The sequence below is a fragment of the Triturus cristatus genome, chromosome 10 (assembly GCF_964204655.1).
Source record: "Triturus cristatus chromosome 10, aTriCri1.1, whole genome shotgun sequence".
NCBI lineage: Eukaryota > Metazoa > Chordata > Amphibia > Caudata > Salamandridae > Triturus > Triturus cristatus.
In genome coordinates, this window is record NC_140593.1 from 1023324914 (window position 1) to 1023344072 (window position 19159).

Consider the following 19159-nt stretch of genomic DNA (forward strand, 5'->3'; position numbering starts at 1 on the left):
ATAAGAGAAATATCTGGGTTTTCAAGTTTAGTTGTCTGAGCTTTATTGTTAATTATTATTTTCCTTTGCCCGCAGTGGATGAGGTGAGGCTCGCTATTCTATTCTAGTGCTTATGACTATTGATGAGGATCCCCTGGAAGAGAAGGATTAGTTACTTACCTGTAATCCTAGTTCTCTTCCAGGGGTATCCTCATCAAAGTCATAAGCAACCCTACCGCCTCCCCGGGCAAAGGAGCCTTATTCTTAAGGAATTGTCAATTCTTTGTGTCATGGCTTTGTGTCACTGCAAAGAACTACTGACCTAACTGTCACCCCTGAGCATGATGGGAAGCTAGGGGTCATGGCTGCCTTAAAGGCACGGTGCCAGTTTTTCTATGTTGCTATGAGTTAGGTTTCTAGCCTGTCTAGGCTGTAGTGTTCTGCAATGCAGCATATGAGCTGTCAATGCTTTCAGTCCTATCTGAGGTTTTGTGCTAAATGCTAAGCAGTAAAACAGTTTTCAAGCATGCTTTGCTGTTGTTTCTTCCCTGTTTTTATGATGTATTGTTTATATTAGATATATTATTTATAATATACAGGGGAGTCCTTACAGCATTATTCAGCTCTGGTTGTGAAAGGCTGCATTTGCTTTTTTAATAAATAAATATATAAATATATATATAAATATATATATGTATGTTTCCGGGGTCCCGCACATGGGCGGGAATATTCTAGTGCTTATGACTTTGATGAGGATACCTCTGGAAGAGTACTAGGATTACAAGTAAGTAACTAATCCATAATTCTCCTGTGGAGATGTATGCAATACTAGAGTCCATTTGAAGCAGAATTGACACCAACTGTTCCTGTTTCCTAGCTTGCTGGATCCCACAAGACCTTTTTTGTGTACGACCCATTAAAAAGCAATAAAGTAGTTAATTGCTGCAGATATGGGCCCCCTAAATTTCTAAAAGATCTAGCCCGGCTCTCTAGTAGTGCCTGCAAAAATGAATAGAATTTCTTGGATCTACATCTATCGGTCCCACAGACAGGTAGAGCAGATGTATGGATTTTCTGTCCATCTTATGCCATCATTATAGGAACTTCAGTTGCAACTTCACAATTCAGTAGAACTTGATGTGCCTTATGGTCCTCCTTGGGACAGTTCTTTCAATATCCACGTAATGAAAAGAAAGAAGACTTAAATCATGTAGAAAGGCATACTCTTGTTGGAGAACATCATAAGAGGACCAAAGAACTTTCTCATGTTGCTCTCCACCCCAAGGTCATTTTTGATTTTCACCTCCATCAGACGATTTTCTTTCCAAATTGTTACACCTTGACAGAAAACATCTTAGTCATTATAGAAGTGAAGAAGACTACACGCTACTCACGAAACTGAATAAAAAGACCTACATAATGATAGATTGGTATTTGTATGAATGTCATCATAATTTACATGTCTGGCTAGTGTCTTGCATCATAACCTGCTGTCTGTTGGACGAGGTCAGTAGGCCCTTATTGGGTAAAGACAGGCCTTATTTGACCAGGGGAAGAGCGTCTGCCACTGTTTGATGACGGAAATCCCTATTCCATATGTTCGATAGGCTGCCACCCAGAGATGTCCATACTTTTGCCAAGCATCGGTGTAGATTTGAATTCCAGATAAAATGTAGTTTAGTAATGAACATCCCTCTGCAGGATTGCATAATGATTATCTCCGCTGCCTTCTGTCTCTGCATCCTAGTTTGTTTGAGCTAACATTTGTAAATATAGAGAATTCCATGGTGAAGGAGGTAAAGTTACTCCGTGGTAATGGGATCTTCGGCATATGCTTCCCTTTTATGTAGCTCCGGGTAGTCCAGAAGGGATATGTCAACCCTTTTTTTAAAATTGAAAACATTTTAATCTGAAAGTTTTTAATGAGACCTTGAATGCTCACAATTATGAGATGTCCTGTCAAAGCCACCAGTTATGTTTTCTTGAAGTCATTTTCCCTTTGGGGTGGATGTGATTTTAAGTTGCTCCATATTCTTCTTTTTGTAGGTATGCCAAATTTGTTTAAGAATTGGTTTGGGGGATCTTGTTTCAACATGACCATCAAAAACAAACTGCCTGACTTCCTGTTGGCCATGATGTGATTTGACAACTTTCATAGATCTTGAAAAGCTTAATTATGTGGGGAACATGTTTCCTTCTGTGAACACCTTTTCTCAAGTCATTAAAGTACTAAATGTGTTACATAGCTTAAATAACTCAAAGTTCTGATGGATACATCTGCCAGTGGATTCCTCACCTTGTGAATATCCCCTGCGCCAGCATTCCACGGAACTTTTCTTCCCCAGCATTCCACGTCGACGTGGGCGACGTCATAATACATCGGCTCCGCTCGCGACTCCGTATGACGTCACCGGAGCCATAAGAGGCCCACGTCGGCGTGATGACGTCAGTTCCCTTTTTTCCGCGCCGTCGACGCGCGACGGTTTTTTCCCAGTGCTCTCTAGCTACTTTGTAGTCTAGTGGTGTATCTTTGTTAAAATCGGTATGTCTTCGACGAGGAAGTCGGGCTTTAAGCCCTGTAGGGAATGCGGAGGCCTGATGTCCATGACGGATCCGCATCAGAACTGTTTATGGTGTCTTTCCTCTGATCATGACCTGGAAGAGTGCGGGTGCTGTAGGAGCATGAATCCTAAAGCGCTGAAGGAGAGGAAGACCAAACTCTTCATGAAGAAGATCGGTGAGGAGAAGAGGGGGAGAAAAAAGGAGAAATCCAGGCTAGTCATCGACTTCGAGGTCGTTGAAGTCGAAGAAGCACCACAAGAAGAGGAAGCATTCTTCTCGACGTAAGTCCTCGAAGTCTAGGAGGTCGAGGTCGGCTTCGCCCCGTCAACGTCAGAGCAAGGCCTTGTCCCCTTCGCCTTCTCCTGATAAGTCTCCGAAGTCTCCCTCGCCGAAGCGGGCTCCAGATCGTTCCCTGACGCCGGCACCGTCCAAGGCTTCGACTCCGGGTCGAGTGGAATCTGATGTTCATTTGGATGAGCAGGAGCAGGAGGAGGCTGTTCCGGTGCCTGATGACTCTGCGGCTCCGGTGGATGATTCTGAGGAGCCGACGCCGGTGACTCCACAAGGGGATACAGGGACGGTCCCTTATCCCCAATTCCCGGCTCCAGGTACGGATCCTTCGGGATTTCTGAATACCATGTATGGTATTTTTCAGAAGGCATCCTTCCCATCCGGAGCACCAGCTGGTCCCGTGGGTCCGATGGCGTTTACACTGGGAGTGCCGCAGCAATACGCTCAGGCTCCTTTTCTGCCCTTTATGCCGATGGCGCCTTCTTGGCAGTTTCCGGCGCCGGTTGGGGATCCGATTCGACCTCGGATGGACCGTCAATCTTCGGAGCCTTCTTCGACGCCGAGGCCGACTCCATCGGCGCCGCGTCCGGCGCCGCCGACTCCACCTATGGCGCCTCCGACGCCGGTGCCTTTGGCTCCACCGACGCCGCGTACGACGTCGACGACGCCGGCTCCCCGGATCCGATCGAGGCGGGAGGCCCAAAGGGAATTGGAGGAAGGAAGATATCAGGCAGAGGTGGAAGAAGGTGAAGTCGACTCTTCTTCGGATGAGTTTGAAGGAATAGAGGAAGCAAGTGGTTTGGATACCACCCCAGAGTGGGAGCATGCTTCTGCAAGGTCTTCTCCTCCACAGGAATTGGCACCCTACCATGTCGTGATCAAGAAGGCCACGGAGTTGTTAGATCTGCAGCTGCCCTCTGTGGAGTACAAATCCAATCTGCTTACAGAGGTGTTGCACTCTCCGACGTCGGCTTCGGAGCCTTTGTTACCTTTCAATGAGGCTCTCTTGGAACCAGTGTTGGAGGTGTGGAAGAAGCCTCTATCAGCTCCGGCGGTTTGCAGACCGGTGGCAAGGAGGTACAGGGTTGCACCAGGAGACCTGGATTTTTTTATCCACGCATCCTTCTCCGGAGAGCCTAGTGGTGCAGGCTTCATGTTCTAAACATGCTTCGGGTGCTTTCCCCCAATCTCCTGCTGATAGGGAGTCAAAGAAAGTTGATCAGGCGGCCAAAAAGACTTTCTCCTCAGGAAGTATGGCGTTGAAGTCATCACATGCTTGCTGGGGCGTTATGTTCATGCCCTGATGGACTCTATAAAAACTTTGGCCCCTAAGTTACCTGAGGGGGATAAGTCGTCCTTCTTGGAAGTTGTTGCGGACACTCAGGCAGCTGCCAGGCAGGTGATCCAGTCTGGGCTGGATACGGCGGACTCGGTGGCGAGGATTATGGGTTCGTCCATTGCTGCAAGGAGACGGGCTTGGCTCCGTTCTTCAGGTTTTTCAGCAGATGTCCAGGCCACGCTGGTAGATCTGCCTTTTGACGGACAGAAGTTGTTTGGGGAGAAGGCAGATTCTGCCCTTCAACGTTTTAAGGACAGTAGGTTGATGGCTAAGTCCTTGGGTCTGCAGGCTCCTGCTAGGGGTTCTACATTCCGAAAGGCTAGGGGATTCGGAAGATCATCTTTTCGTTCCTTCCGTCAACCCCAGCAGCAGCAGCAGCAACAACAGCAGCAGAATCCCCTCTATCGCTCCTATAGAGGGAAGCAAAGGGGTCGGAGAGGTTCCGGTCGCAACCCTTCCTCCTCCTCCTCCTCCTCCTCTGCTCCAAATGAGGCTTCAGGGAAGCAGCCCTAGATCCCCCATCCCGGATCATGTAAGACCTGTGGGGGGTCGGGTGTCCTACTTTCTACGGGGTTGGAAATCTGTTACAACCGACCTTTGGGTTTTGAACCTCGTGGAGACTGGGTACGCCCTTCCCTTTCGGGAGTTTCCTCCCCCTTACCCTCCTTGCCAAGGTTATTGCTCGGAAGACCATCTGCTTCTCCTGCAGAAAGAAGTTCTAGCCTTGCTTCAAAAGGGTGCGATAGAGGTGGTTCCGGAGCAGGAAAGGGGTCAGGGATGCTACTCCCGGTATTTTCTGATCCCCAAAAAGGACGGCAGATTGCGTCCGATTCTGGACCTCAGAATCTTGAACTTTTACCTGAAACAGGAGAAGTTCAAGATGCTGACCCTTGCGCAGGTCCTTCAAGCGTTGCAGCAAGGAGACTGGATGGTGTCGCTCGACTTGCAGGACGCGTAATTTCATGTCCCAATCCTTAAGTCGCACAGGAAGTATCTCCGTTTTACGGTTGGGTCGCAACATTATCAGTTTGCGGTCCTCCCGTTTGGTCTTACTACCGCACCTCGAGTCTTCACAAAGGTGATGGCAGTGGTGGTTGCTGATCTCAGGAGGTCGGGGATTCCGGTTTTCCCCTACCTGGACGACTGGCTTCTGAAGGCAGAGTCCCCAGAGATGGTGCAGCGTCATCTGCAGGTGACAACTCAGCTGTTGTTCGACTTGGGTTTTTCGATCAATGTGCCCAAATCTCACTTGGTGCCCTCTCAACGCAACCTGTTCATAGGGGCAGTACTGGACACTACTGTGTGTCGAGCATTCCCTCCTCCTCAAAGGATTCTCGACATTCAGGAAATGGTCCCTTTATTCCACAATGGAGCGGTTGTTCCAGTTCTGAAGGTTCTTCGTCTGCTCGGTCTGTTCGCCTCCTGCATTCTGTTGGTCAACCATGCACGCTGGCACATGAGGGCGCTCCAGTGGTGCCTCCGCAGGCAGTGGTATCAGCACAACGGGGATCTCGGGGAGTCGATCAGGATCTCCAGAGAAGCTGCTGCGGATCTATCTTGGTGGAGCGTGGAGGGTAATCTGTCCCAAGGAAAGCCTTTCCATCTACCTCCATCGGTGGCCACAGTGATAACGGATGCCTCCACCCTAGGGTGGGGTGCTCATCTGGGGGATCTGGAGATCAAGGGTCTTTGGTCTCTAGAGGAAAGGTTGCTTCATATCAACCTTCTGGAATTGCGGGCGATTCGTTTGGCACTCAAGGCCTTTCTCCCTTCCCTTCGCGGTCAGTCAATTCAAGTCCTGACGGACAACACGACCGCGATGTGGTATGTCAACAAGCAGGGAGGAGTGGGGTCTCTTTGTCTGTGCAGAGAGGCCCTGCGTTTATGGTCCTGGGCTCAGGACCATCAGATTTGTCTGATGGCAAATCATCTGGCCGGGGTACTGAACGTGCGTGCGGACAGTCTCAGTCGGCAGTTCTCCGCCGATCACAAGTGGAGGCTCCATCCGGAAGTGGTTCGTCATGTCTTTCGGACGTGGGGAACCCCTCGAGTGGACCTGTTCGCCACCCGCGAGAACGCGCACTGCCCGTCATTCTGCAGTTTCCGATGCAGGGGGCGCTGGGGGACGCGTTTCAGTTGAGTTGGGACTCACAGCTCCTTTACGCGTTTCCTCCCATACCCTTGATTCCTCGGGTTCTGAGGAAGATTCGCCAAGACCGGGCCCAAGTTATTTTGGTCGCCCCGGATTGGCCAAGAAGGGTGTGGTATACAGATCTTCTCCACCTCTCCTCGTGCCCTCCGCTCCGTCTCCCTCTGAGGGCAGACCTCCTCTCGCAGTCGGAGGGGCAGGTTCTACACCCCCACCTCCAGAGCTTACACCTTCATGCCTGGAGATTGAACGGGGCAACCTGAATTCTTTCTCTCTCCCATCTGATGTGGTGGACGTTATTTTATCGGCCAGGCGACACTCCACCAAGTCCATTTACTCCTATAGGTGGTCTAAATTTGTGAAATGGTGTGGAGAGAGGTCCATTGACCCTTTAAAAGCCCATCTTTCTAATGTGCTCCAGTTTGCTCTTCCCTTGGCTCAGCAGGGTTGTGCTGTAGCCACGGTTAAGGGCTATTTAGCTGCCTTATCAGCTTTTCTATGCCTTCCTGATCAACCGTCACTATTTAAATCTCCGGTTGTTTTGAGGTTTCTCAAGGGCCTTACAAACATGTTTCCTCCCACTCCTTTTGTAATGCCACAGTGGGACCTTAATCTTGTTATAACCTTTCTGATGGGGTCCCCATTTGAGCCTCTACATAGCTGTCCTTTGAGGCTGTTGTCCTTTAAGGTGGTCTTTCTTGTAACCATAACCTCGGCAAGGAGGGTGAGTGAGCTTCAAGCTCTAAGTTCCAAACCTCCTTTTCTTACATTACATGCTGAAAGGTTGGTTCTCAGGACCAGGGCTGCTTTCCTGCCAAAAGTTGTTACTCCGTTTCATTTGGGGCAGTCTATTACTCTCCCTGTTTTTTATCCACCTCCTCATCCCTCCAAGGAGGAGGAAAGACTCCATCGCCTGGATCCAAAGAGGGCTGTGAGTTTTTATCTGGACAGGACTAAAGACTTTCGTCTAGATGATCAACTCTTCATTGGCTATGTTGGTCATTCAAAAGGAAGAGCAGTGCACAAGCGCACTTTGTCGAGATGGATTATCCTTGCCATCAAGATCTGCTACGTCCTGTTGGCCTAAGCCCTATACTGGGTTGAGTTATGTCGATTGTTTGGAGCTAGGCGTTCGAGGCATATGAGCTGCAGAATTCATACTGTTACATAGATCGCCATCTGGTGTTGGGCTTGGATGCTTGCACCTTGTTGTCTTGGAAGAAGTCTTTTATAGTCACGAGATAGGTAGCTCGTCCCTTGGACGATAGTGCACATGGGCATCAACTCTATCCTCTGTTTTTTTTTTTTCCGCCATCCGGTTCGGATGTAACTTCAGCGCTCCGGTTCGGTGTTTTCCTAACTCTTTGACATGCAAACCATCGCAAACTCGACTATTGTTTGTTCACATGCCTTTCGACGCGCTAACTCTAAATACTTGATTCTGGTCGTTGATGCGGGCCGCTGGCCTATCAACGTCATTCGGGCCTACAGCTAATGGAGAGGACTCCATTAAAAAAATGCCCCCAGTGTGGAGCTAAATTCCCACACAGCGACCAACACAACCTTTTGTCTCTCGCCTGAACACGAAGAAAAGGATTGCCAAGCCTGTGCCTCCTTCTGGTCCAGGAAAACTATTCTTGATCGCCGGGCTTGACGACACGTTATGGCGCAACGGGCTGCACCGGTGCCCGAAGACATCTTCGATGAAGGCATCGCGTATCAGAGGCAGAGGATTCGGAGGATCTTGACATCGTATCCGAGGCAGATGACTCCATCACTCCAGGTCAACAAGTGAGTACAACTGCCCCTGCCCCAACCCCACCCAACAAAACAAAGGCTCCGGTCAAGACTTCGCCTGCAGGCCACAGTCGCGACTGAAACAAAACTTCAGAAGCCCCGCCTCCGGGCCCGTCTTTGAAGACAAAGGGAAAGCCTTCTGGCGGCTCGGGACCGAGCAAGCTGCATGTCATTGCTACAAAAACACCGTCGCTGCTGAGAGCGGGAACACATCCTACTCCCGCTGTCCCCAAACAGGCCACGGCACCGAGCAATCTGGCACCGAAAGAGCAAAAGGCCTCCGCTCCGAATAAAAATCGACAACCTTCAGATCCGAAAAAGAATTCGGACTCGACGCTGAAGGACTCAAAAACCCCTTCGAAGGCTCCAGATCCGGAATCAAAACCACGTTCGGAACCGAAAAGGTTGGCGCCGAAGGGAGAAGCTCAAGAGAAGAACTGTTTTGACCGGATCCTATCGATCCGAAACAAAAAACATTGCATGTGGACCCTAAAACAGGTCATATTGTCAATATCCCGCGGAACAAGAGGAAATTGGGCACCCCACACATCCCTGAAGTGCCTGTGAAGAAAAAAGATTGTGCAACTTCACCATTAAGACCATCTTCTCATGTTCTTCCTTCTAAACCTCCCTCTCCTCCAAAGTCTCCCATATCTCCTTCATACTCCCCACCACCACAGGATGATGATGACCTGGGGGTGGAAATAATGACCCTTACAATGAACCTTTTCAGAGGGCGGCCGTTCCTAGAGCCAGTCCCACAGATAGTACTAACAGATGCATCACCCACTTGCTGGGGAGCCCATCTCCTAAACCACACAATTCAGGGCAGGTGGACCCCTCAACAAAAAGTGATCTACATCAATCAGCTAGAATTAGTGGCAATATTTCTAGCGTTAGTCATTCCAATCACATCTCCTCAACAAAGCTGTCCTGGTCCGCACGGACTGTATGACAACAATGTACTACATACAGAAACAAGGAGGAACACATTCTTTGAAGCCATCTCACCTAGCATATGGAGATGGGCCATTCCGCAAAACATGTATCTTCTGGCGGAACATCTTCCAGGAGTGCACAATCCGATTTGCGGATCTGCTGAGTCATCAGACACAGCAGCTACACGAGTGGGAACTTCATCCTCAAGTTCTTCAACCATTTTTACACATGTGGGGTCACCCAGACATAGATCTGTTTGGCACACACGCAAACGCAAAATGCCCAACCTTCGCTGCCAGGTTTCCACACCCATTGTCCAAGGGCAATGCGATATGGATAAACTGGTCAGGCAGATTTGCGTACGCTTTTCCGCCACTCCCACTGATTCCGCTAGTAGTTCTCAAGCTCAATCAACAGTCTCTCAAAATGATCTTAGTTGCTCCCACAAGGGCACGGCAACCGTGGTTCACAACACTCCTCGAACTCTCAGTAGTTCCACACCAGAAGCTACGTCTCTCCCCAAGACGGCTGACACAGATCCATAGAGAGATAAGACACCCAGATCCAGCACAACTGAATCTAGCAATCTGACTCCGGAAGTCCTAGAGTTCGGTTACCTTAACCTCCCACCAGACTGTATGAACATTATCAAAGAAGCCAGACACACTACTACTAGAGCTTGCTATGCAGCCAAATGGAAGCGATTCGTCATTTACTGCAAGAACAACAAAAGTGACCCGCTAGATGCTTCCATTCAGATCATCATTTGCTATTTACTGCATTTACAAATATGTAATCTTGCATACTCATGCATAAGATTACATCTGGCTGTCCTCGCCGCCTACCTGCAATAAAAGCCTTTATGTAAGGCCTTAAAAGGATAATTATACCCAGACTGCCACCCTCTCCGGTGTGGACCCTAAACATTGTCCTTACTAGACTAATGGGTCCCCCATTTGAGCCTTTACACAAATGTGAATTGCATACATGGAAAGTAGCTTTCCTCGTCGCAATCACCTCTCTAGGAAGAGTAAGTGAGATCCAGGCTTTAAACCTACAAGAACCACTCTTACCATGCTTTCCATCTTAATCTATCTGTAGAGTTACCAGTGTTTTTCCAAAACCCAGACTCCGTAGCAGAGAGAGCTCTTCACACACTTGATGTCAAGAGAGCTTTACTTTATTACATTGACAGGACTAAACCTTTTAAAAAGACAAACCAACTGTTTGTAGCTTTCTCGCCACCTCATAAAGGAAATCCCATCTCCAAGCTGGAATCGCCAGTTTGCTAGTCAAATGCATTCAAATATGCTACCAGGAGGCAAAACGCACATTAACAATTCCCCCTAGAGCGCATTCAACATGCAAACTAGGGGCTTTCATGGCATTCTTAGGGAACGTTCCCCCTAGAGGACATTTGTAAAGCAGCGATATGGTCTACTACACACACCTTCACCAAACACTATAGCGTGGACGTGCAGGCGAAGCAACAGGCCAGGCTGTTCTTAAGACACTTTTCCAAACCACTGCAACAAATACAGGTGACCACCGCTAGGGGAGACACTGCTGTACAGTCTATGCAACAGTATGAATTCTGCAGCTCATATGCCTCGAACGGAAAATGCTTCTTGGCATGTAGAGCTGCAGAATATCATACGCCCACCCGCCTCCCCGGTACCTGTATCTGTTCCAGTGTGATCTTACTTGGATGCATTCACATGGACATCTTTTCTGTCTCTTACAAACTCCCATCATTTCCCATCATGGCGAAAAACAATCGAAGGATGGAGTCGATGCCCATGCGCACTATCGTCCAAGGGAGGAGTCCCTTATCTCATGACTACAAAATACTTCTTCCAAGACAACAAGGTGCAAGCATCCGAGCCAAACACCAGATGGCGATCTATGCAACAGTATGATATTCTGCAGCTCTACATGCCAAGAACAGATGCATACTGGTAAGTAGCATTTTCCTTTCTTAAGCATCCTTGAGCTCTGTGGGTAGGTTCTTGTATTAGTTGGGGAAGATCAAAGGCATTCATGATTTTGAATAGTGAAGTGGTATCTTTGTCCACCTGAGATTCCAAGTGGTAGTTAAAATCTCCGAGGACCTTAAAATCCGTATTACAGATGTCGTCCTCAAGGAGAGAACTAATCGAATTTAAAAATCTATTTCTGGGGAGCAGTAGATAAGGGATTCTCTAAAGGATTGGTGTTTTGTCAATTCAAACTTAAATGATAGGGCTTTTAAATCTTCGTTCTGGATGCCCGAGAATTTGACCCTGAGATTGTCCCGATGTAAAATGCGTAAACCTCTTCCTCTTTTTAATGGGCGGTCTTGTCTGTGCAGGGATATCCTACAGGGGTCACCATTAAAAGTTCCGGCATCGATGTATTAGCCCAGGTTTAGTAATTAAAGTAATATCCAGCTTATGGGAGTCAATTAATTCTGTCATTTCTATGGCTTGTTTTACTAATGAGCGAGCGTTCACAAGAATGCAGGTAAACGTCATAGGAATGTTTTTAGAGTGGAAACTAAGGCCTTGATCCTGAGAGCTAGGCTGAGAGCTAGGCTGAGAGCAAGGGCCTGTGAGCTGAAATCCAAAGCCCTTACAGCCTTCACTCTTACCTAACCAATCATGTTCAAGTGGTTTAAATTTTTACTACATTTGTTAAAAGCTAAAAGTTCTTTCCCTGAGAAAGTGATTAGGTTTGTAGTTTCTGGAGTGAAACCGGCAGGGGTTCCGGTGCTGGGCGCAGACCGGCTTGCATTTGGCACACCAGGGGCAGACCGGCTGCACGGACACACTGCTGGTGGTTTGAAATAGCCCTGCATGTGAGGGTGGGTGTGTCTGCATGCCGGAGCGCAGTCCTAAAAACAATGTGGGCAAAAGAAAAGGGGTCAAATCCAGGGCCCAGCAACCTGCTTATCCTGCACAGGCTCCCCTTTGAGGGAAAGTACTGGGAAATAAGTAATAATAAATTGACAAGTGAGGAAAGAACACTCAAAATCATTAAAAATGGGCACTTAGCCCTTCCAATATGTGGCTCCCATAAGGAGAGGTGGAGCCAGGCAAACGTGCACCGAGAGACTAACTCTACCGATGCCTACAAGGAAAGGATATAGCAGAGATCGGGTAGGAAGCGAGGAATAACACTCGCAGTGGTCATCTGCACAGAAGGTACTCTGGGAAACCAAGGTGTAGGGCATTACCATAATCCAGTCTTTTCAGCATCCGGCGTATTCCAGAGCAGGAACTGGTCAGAGCCTAGATCTGAGGTTGAAAGGAGAGGGCGCTATCCAATTTAATACCTAGATTCCTTACAGAATTTGGTTGAGGGCCCGGGCCTTCTTTGGCCAGCAAGATCTCAAGAGATTAGGGGAAGAAGCCCCAAAAATCATGATATCAGTCTTGTCTCGGTTGCGTTTTAACTGGTGCAAAGCAAACCACTGAAACACCTTGGAGAGACAGTTTGTGATGGATACCCAGTCTAGCTCCTCTCCCTTTCCACAGGAGAAGAGAAGCTGGTTGTCATCTGCATATGAAATTACTTTAGCACCCATCGACTCTGCTATTTCCGCCAGAGGTGCAAGATATACATTAAACAGTGTAGGGCTCAATGCTGATCCCTGAGGCACACCCACCATCAGAGCCTGAGTCTCAGTTTGAGACGCGAAAGGAGGCATCCAGATTTCTTGGCTTCTGTTGTCCAAAAGGAGGAAAGGACTGAAAAGGCATAAGACCATTTTTGTTCGTATTGACATCCCATAGCTGCCACAGGATAATCAATAGAATGCAAATATGTGTGATATGACTTATTGTTTGACTTGCTCCAGAGTATATCTCCAATTCTCCAGCATTGAATCTTTCATACATTCACATGCTCGAATCCCCCAGTAGTACTTTTTAAAATATCAACAGACAGTGTTAAAATGGCCATAGCACCAGGGTGAAGAAATGTTTAGTATTCACTGAGCCTCTGACTGGGGAGGAGAGGGTCGCCGTTGAATCTGAAAAATACCAATGCTGGAGAAGTGGAGTTATAGGTATGTAATTTCTTGTCCATCATTGGATGTTTCATAGATCCACAAGTTTGTATCGGAATACCAAGCAGCTTATCTTATTTCATAGTTAGCAGGAAGCAGGCTCACCTTTCATTAAACCAGTTGCATTGGGCTGCTTGCACCACTAAAGAGTCATGTGCTGCCTTGAAGCCCAGACATTAGTGTTTGATTAATGTGTGTCTGCTTATCCACATAGCTTTTCAGCAGATGTCTAAAAGTGGCACTTCTGCATCAAATTCAGCTGTCCCCTGCATGACTTAGGTGGAACGTACCCTACTCTACATCTAAGGGGCCTTTTGCTTTTTTTTTGTAGCAAAACGTAATGCTGGCCGTGAGCCAGAGGGCAATACCCTTCTTGGATAGAGGAGTGCCGCTGACCGAACAGGCAAAAGACCTGAATAGTTTGTTCAATGGATGTATTTGGTCCTGTACGTTTAAAATGTAATGCACCTGCATACTTTCTGTGCTTGTCGGGTCCTCTCAGCTGATGTTGTAGGGTTTGGGAAGAAAGATCGATGAATAAGGATTCGTTCTAATGACAAAGGGCAGGTCATGAAGTTTGTGAATCAGTGGAGTTCAGAAACATTTGACACTTAAATCTATCCACGTTTTGGTTGTATGAATGCTCACATCTGATGATCTCTTATTCCTACATGCCCCTTTTTGGGGTTTTATATTTCTCACTGCTATGGCATCCAAGGGGGTACCCCTCAAAGGATGATGGGGCACGGTTATTAACCACTAAAAAAAATCACCATTGACTCCTGAGAGACAGAGCTCTATTAAATCTGTGTAGTACAGCCATATTTGTTACTTCCCAAGTACTGTGCACTCATTACTTTCTGCGGTCATCAGAATATAATGCCCAGAATGAGACCCAATTCCGGCTGTTCCTGTCCCGCAGTGCAGGAGTGGAATTCAGCTACAGCCACTCTGGCAACAAGTATGTTGATTTTCTGTTTATTTATTTGAAAGGATTGATCTAGCCCGAACATGACACTCTCGGGTATCTGAGCTCTTTACAAATGATAAAGAGCAGACACATGTAGAACCAATAATGTCATAATCTAGAACCATACAGGATAAGTCAACACCCCAGATGAGTGCGGTGAACCTCAATGTTAAGACAAATAGATTTATTTTAAAAAGACAATTGCTTAACTGGCAAGTAGTAGTAATAATGTCATAATCTAGAACAGTACAACCATACAGGATAAGTCAACACCCCAGATGAGTGCGGTGAACCTCAATGTTAAGACAAATAGATTTATTTTAAAAAGACAATTGCTTAACTGGCAAGTAGTAGTAATAATGTCATAATCTAGAACAGTACAAGATCAGGCAACTCCCCAGATGAGGGAGGTGTCACCACAGTGTTAAAACAGATAGATCAAAAAGACAATAGCATAACAAGCAAGCAGTAGTCATGAGTGTAGTTGACAAGTAATCATATGCTCGGAGAGAGGAGATCCTCTGGCCTAGGACACAAATGTGTTCATAAATAATAGTTTAACTTCTTTCTTGAACAATGTAGTTGAAGGATTCAGTTTTATTTCACGGGGAGAGAGTTCCAAATTCTCGGAACTGCCATGCCAGAGAAGGCTCTGTTGTAGGTTTTCTTTTTGACTTCTCCGTGATTTCAGCAGTAAAGTCCTGGCGCTTCTAGAGGATCTGAACCTCCTGAATAGTTCAAGCTTCTGATCGAGGTAGCTTGGGGTATTGAAATGTAGAGCTTTGTGGGTTATGGATGCAATTTTTAGTTGAATTCTTGCTTCGTAGGGGAGCCAATTAATCGAATTCTAATCGGGGGTAAGGGCTTGACGCAATAAGCCCGCAATTTGACTGCATTCAGGGGGTGGCCTTGTTAGAAAGACAGTGCTGAAAGGGAGATGAAAAAGTAAAAGAGCTACATTAGAACTATCCGTACACTTTTGTTCCGCAGCCGATGTATTGTTTTTATCCTGTTCAGTGTGCCATAGAATTACTGTGTGTACATATATGAACACCCATTTGTGCTTTCATTATATCACAAATGCTGGTTCATATGATTAGGTCAACGCTCATTTATGATATATTTAGCATAGATGTGGTTTGCCCCTTTTGTCCATAAATGTACAAAAGCCCATCCTAGGGCAGGTTGAGCTGGGTAAAAGTAGAGCTGGAACAGCTGCAGTGGTCATGTTTGGACTAGTGGATGGGCGGACTGCAAGGTAATGCGAGCTGTCTGAAAACCGGGGTACAGCCTCATTATGTCCCATCTCCACAACAATCCTCTGCTGCACTTGAACACCAACAATGGTTCCAAGCTGTACTCTCTTGGAGTGCCTTGTCTGTCCTGGCCCTCCTCAGCACGGTTAGGTGCTAAACCCAATCTGTGCCAGAAAGGGAATTCTAGAGTAGATGTCTACTTTGGTTAAGTTGTTGTTTATAATCTGTTTTGCTTGAAATCTGCCATTCACCTGTGTTACCCACTGGCAGATGCTGTGTTCCCACAAGTGGAGAGATGTGGAAGAAACGTGGCGTGCATAGCGGATCAACATGTATAATTCATAGGTTGGTCTTACATTGCCAAAGCTCATCCTCCACTCTCAGTTTCAGGTCTGAAGATATCTCGGCAACAGTGCCAGACTGAAAGGGCATTGTTAAGGTGTACGGTATGGTACATGGTCATATTACTACTAAAGTTGTATGCATAGGTTTGTCACCTTGTCATTCACCCAAGTGTTGGTAATGATTAACTCCAAGAGATTTGGGTTTACCCTAGTAACTAGGCGTTACGCCTTTCATTTTTTGGCGTCAATATTGTTGCATACTTAACTAGAATTTAGTCTAAAGTGCTCTAGGGACTAAGAGTAAATAGTCTTTATTGTGATAGTATCTGACCCCAAAAAATGTTAACAAGTATAGATTTACATTTTATGATGGTAAAAAACGTTTTTATTTTTTTATTTTGAACAGCATTTTATTTACTCTTTCTAAACAAATAGTACAAATAGAATCACAATTTTCACATGAGATTTCTTTATTTCCGTAGGTATTTTGTTTACGATCATGTGTTCGCAGAAAAAATTACTTCACTTCCAAGTCAGCCAAGCCCTTTGGAAGATGAAAATGATAACCTGAAAAAGACATTAAAGCAGTTGAAGACTCAACTGGGCGTGGAAAGAAAAAAGAGGGAAAATATTGAAGGGGAGTATAATCTCATGATTGGAGAAAACTCTGAACTTGAGCAAAGGCTGTGTGACTCTGAATTATACAGAGCTCGAGCAAAGGAGCTTGAATCCGAAGTGGCGGAGATGAGACAGATCTGCAAATCGGAGAACATGTTCATGAGTGCCATCGAGGAACTGGTTCCCGAATCCTTTGTTTCTTATAGGGAACCTTCAGAAAATGACAACCTAGTGCCTTCAGAGGAGTTTGGTATAACCGAGCTTGATAAAGAGATCATAGAAAGAAGTGAGCAGTTTCTTGGCAGCATCACAGCAGAAGAAATTGTAAATGATCATGAAGAGACCTGTGCTAGGAGGGCGGAGGCTGTGAAGCAGAGGGGAATATCGCTGCTCAATGAAGTGGATGCTCAGTATAGTGCACTCAAGGTTAAATATGAGGAGCTCCTTCAAAGGCGTCAAATCGGTGAAGATTCCTTGAGCCACAAGGCTGTGCAGACTTCAAGGTGGACTTCCAAAGACAGCCTTGCAGGCGCCTCCCCGCCCGATGACCTTGCAACAAGCAGCCACGAGTCAAAAGCAGTGCTAGTTGGGTCACCCTTCAGCACGCAACCCGAATACAAAGCTCTCTTTCAACAAATTTTCAACGGCATCAACAAAACAAAGGAAGAAATCCGAGAACAGAGAAAAAAATTCAAATATTTTTCTCCCCAGCCTTCAACCCCCTGAAGTTAATGGATACTTGCACAAATCAACTTTTCTTTTCAGATTAGGTATTTTCTGTTGCCAGCTTCAAAAAAGTGGGTAGTGTTTTGAAGCATCGTTGAAATGGTCACATGATGTGACCTCACATTTTGTCCTTTATATATGTGTTCTGCCTGAAATGTGCATTATGTGCTTTACTGTTTGGCAAGTACGTCTTTGGGTAAGAATTCACTGCTACAACGGCCAGCAAATAGCATTCGTATATTTGACTGACTGAAATTAACAGCTTCAATATGAAACTGGATTTTCACTGTGGACCATCATTGTAATTTTAAACTTAAAAAAAAAGCTATTTTGACTAGTACCGGAAAAAAATTCATTGGCATCTGCATCCGGTAGAGATGTTCAGTGTTTGTGGAATTATGCTGTGTCCATCTACAATTCTGTTAATTCCTACAAGAAACTAAGACGGTGCGTACTTTGTTCAGCATTGTGCACTTTGCCCGTTTTATGCTTATGTGGCCAAATTGACAAGGGAAAAGAATTTATGTAATCGGCAGTAGATAATAAATTTACGTAGTATAGGCCCTGTTAAGATCTAATATGATGCTTCTTTACTGAAGTTACAGAAGATGGACTATGTTCAGCCATCCTTTGTAATTCGTGCATTTTGATGTTGACCAACAATGGTTGCCTAATTTTTCACAGGCAGTTTGATATTTCATTGGCTGTCGTGAAAATCTTCCTAAGTGGGACCATGAGGTGGTGCATTATTTTAGGATTTGTCAAAGATTTTTTTTTTTATTTTAAAGCTCCATTCCCCTTTGAGTGAGAAGCGCACCATGGTTGGAACATTTTGGTTTTTGTTTTATACCTGCTGTACTGGAAATGGCACTACTACCTCACTTGGATGCAATTCAGGCTTGTATTTGGTTCTGTAGACGTTTCATCAATGGAACTATTAGTTCACTAAACACTATATCTAACAGTAGCTGGGTTTAAAGATAACACTCGGGTCCAAGACCGTTTCACTGTAATGTAGGGTGATTGAGAGCACACAACACTAGAGTAGGCACTTGGAAAATTGATTTTTCAGCTTAGAAGTGTAGTACTTAATGGGGGAAAAAAAAGGTTTTCATTTGAAATGATTGCAACCAGTTCTGTAAATATGGAGTACACTTTTATGAAGAAAGGTTTAGACGTCAGTCTCATAGCAAGATTAGATCACTGTACTAGACAAAGGTACTGAACAAATAAGGAACTAAATCTGAGACGTTTAGCTGTGCCGGGGTTGTGTAACTTCAGAGATAAGGAGTGCCTTTGTATGCATGAAAAGTGCAAGTGAGCTACCGAGATAAGGTGCCCATATCAACTGTAGAAGATACTTTACGGATATAATGGACTATAGTGCATTGTTGAAGATGTATTTACTAATATAATGGACTTTAGTGCCTGCACTCATTTTATGGGTTGCTCTGGGCGTTATGCCAGGCACCTTAGTAAATAGTACCTGCCTGCATTTTCGTTAGGTAGAAGACAATTTATAGATGTTTTGGTTTCTCATGAGCAGTATTGATAGGGAATCCAAAGGACACATGTAGATAGGCTAAATCTATTTAGAAATAATTCCTTTATTATTTAAAGAGATTAAATTACTTTAAATATATGAGTGTTTATATATGTAAATATACATAGCAGTTGTGCTATGGGATGTATAAGGTTGGTCAGAAAACGGTGCATTTGCTTCCGTATTGTCAAATATGTACATGCTGGTAACATTTTCTTGTAACTGTTCGAGAAATGTTTTCTTACTGTAAAAAATATATTTTCTCCACTTGCCTTTGTCTTGCAGTACATTATCTTTTGTGTGCATGGTATTGTGAACATTGTAAACCAGTATGAAATATGCATTCTTATTTTCGGAGGTTATTTATCCATCTGTATCTGGTAGTAATTCTGCTTTGCAGAACACACATTCATACTTCGGTGCTATCAGCCTGATTAGCTAAGATGATTTAATTTTCTTCTCCTGTGTTATTTACAAATTCCTGTGTGTGGGAAGGTGTCTAGCATGATATCAGGTTCATGCCACCTTGTTTTACAGCATTAGTGCCCTATGCTCACGCTTTTAAACTCCCTTTCAATAGAGCTTTATCCATGTTAAT

At 45.5% G+C, this 19159-nt stretch overlaps 1 protein-coding gene across 1 annotated transcript in view; it reads left to right on the plus strand.

The window, feature by feature from the left end:
- Positions 1–18833, plus strand: part of CDR2 (cerebellar degeneration related protein 2) — a 113748-nt gene extending 94915 nt beyond the window's left edge. The window contains exon 5 of the mRNA XM_085629039.1: positions 16157–18833. Coding sequence (XP_085485165.1) covers positions 16157–17018 — 862 coding nt within the window. The 3' untranslated portion in view covers positions 17019–18833. The remainder of the gene's footprint in view (positions 1–16156) is intronic.
- The last annotated feature ends 326 nt before the right edge of the window (positions 18834–19159 follow it).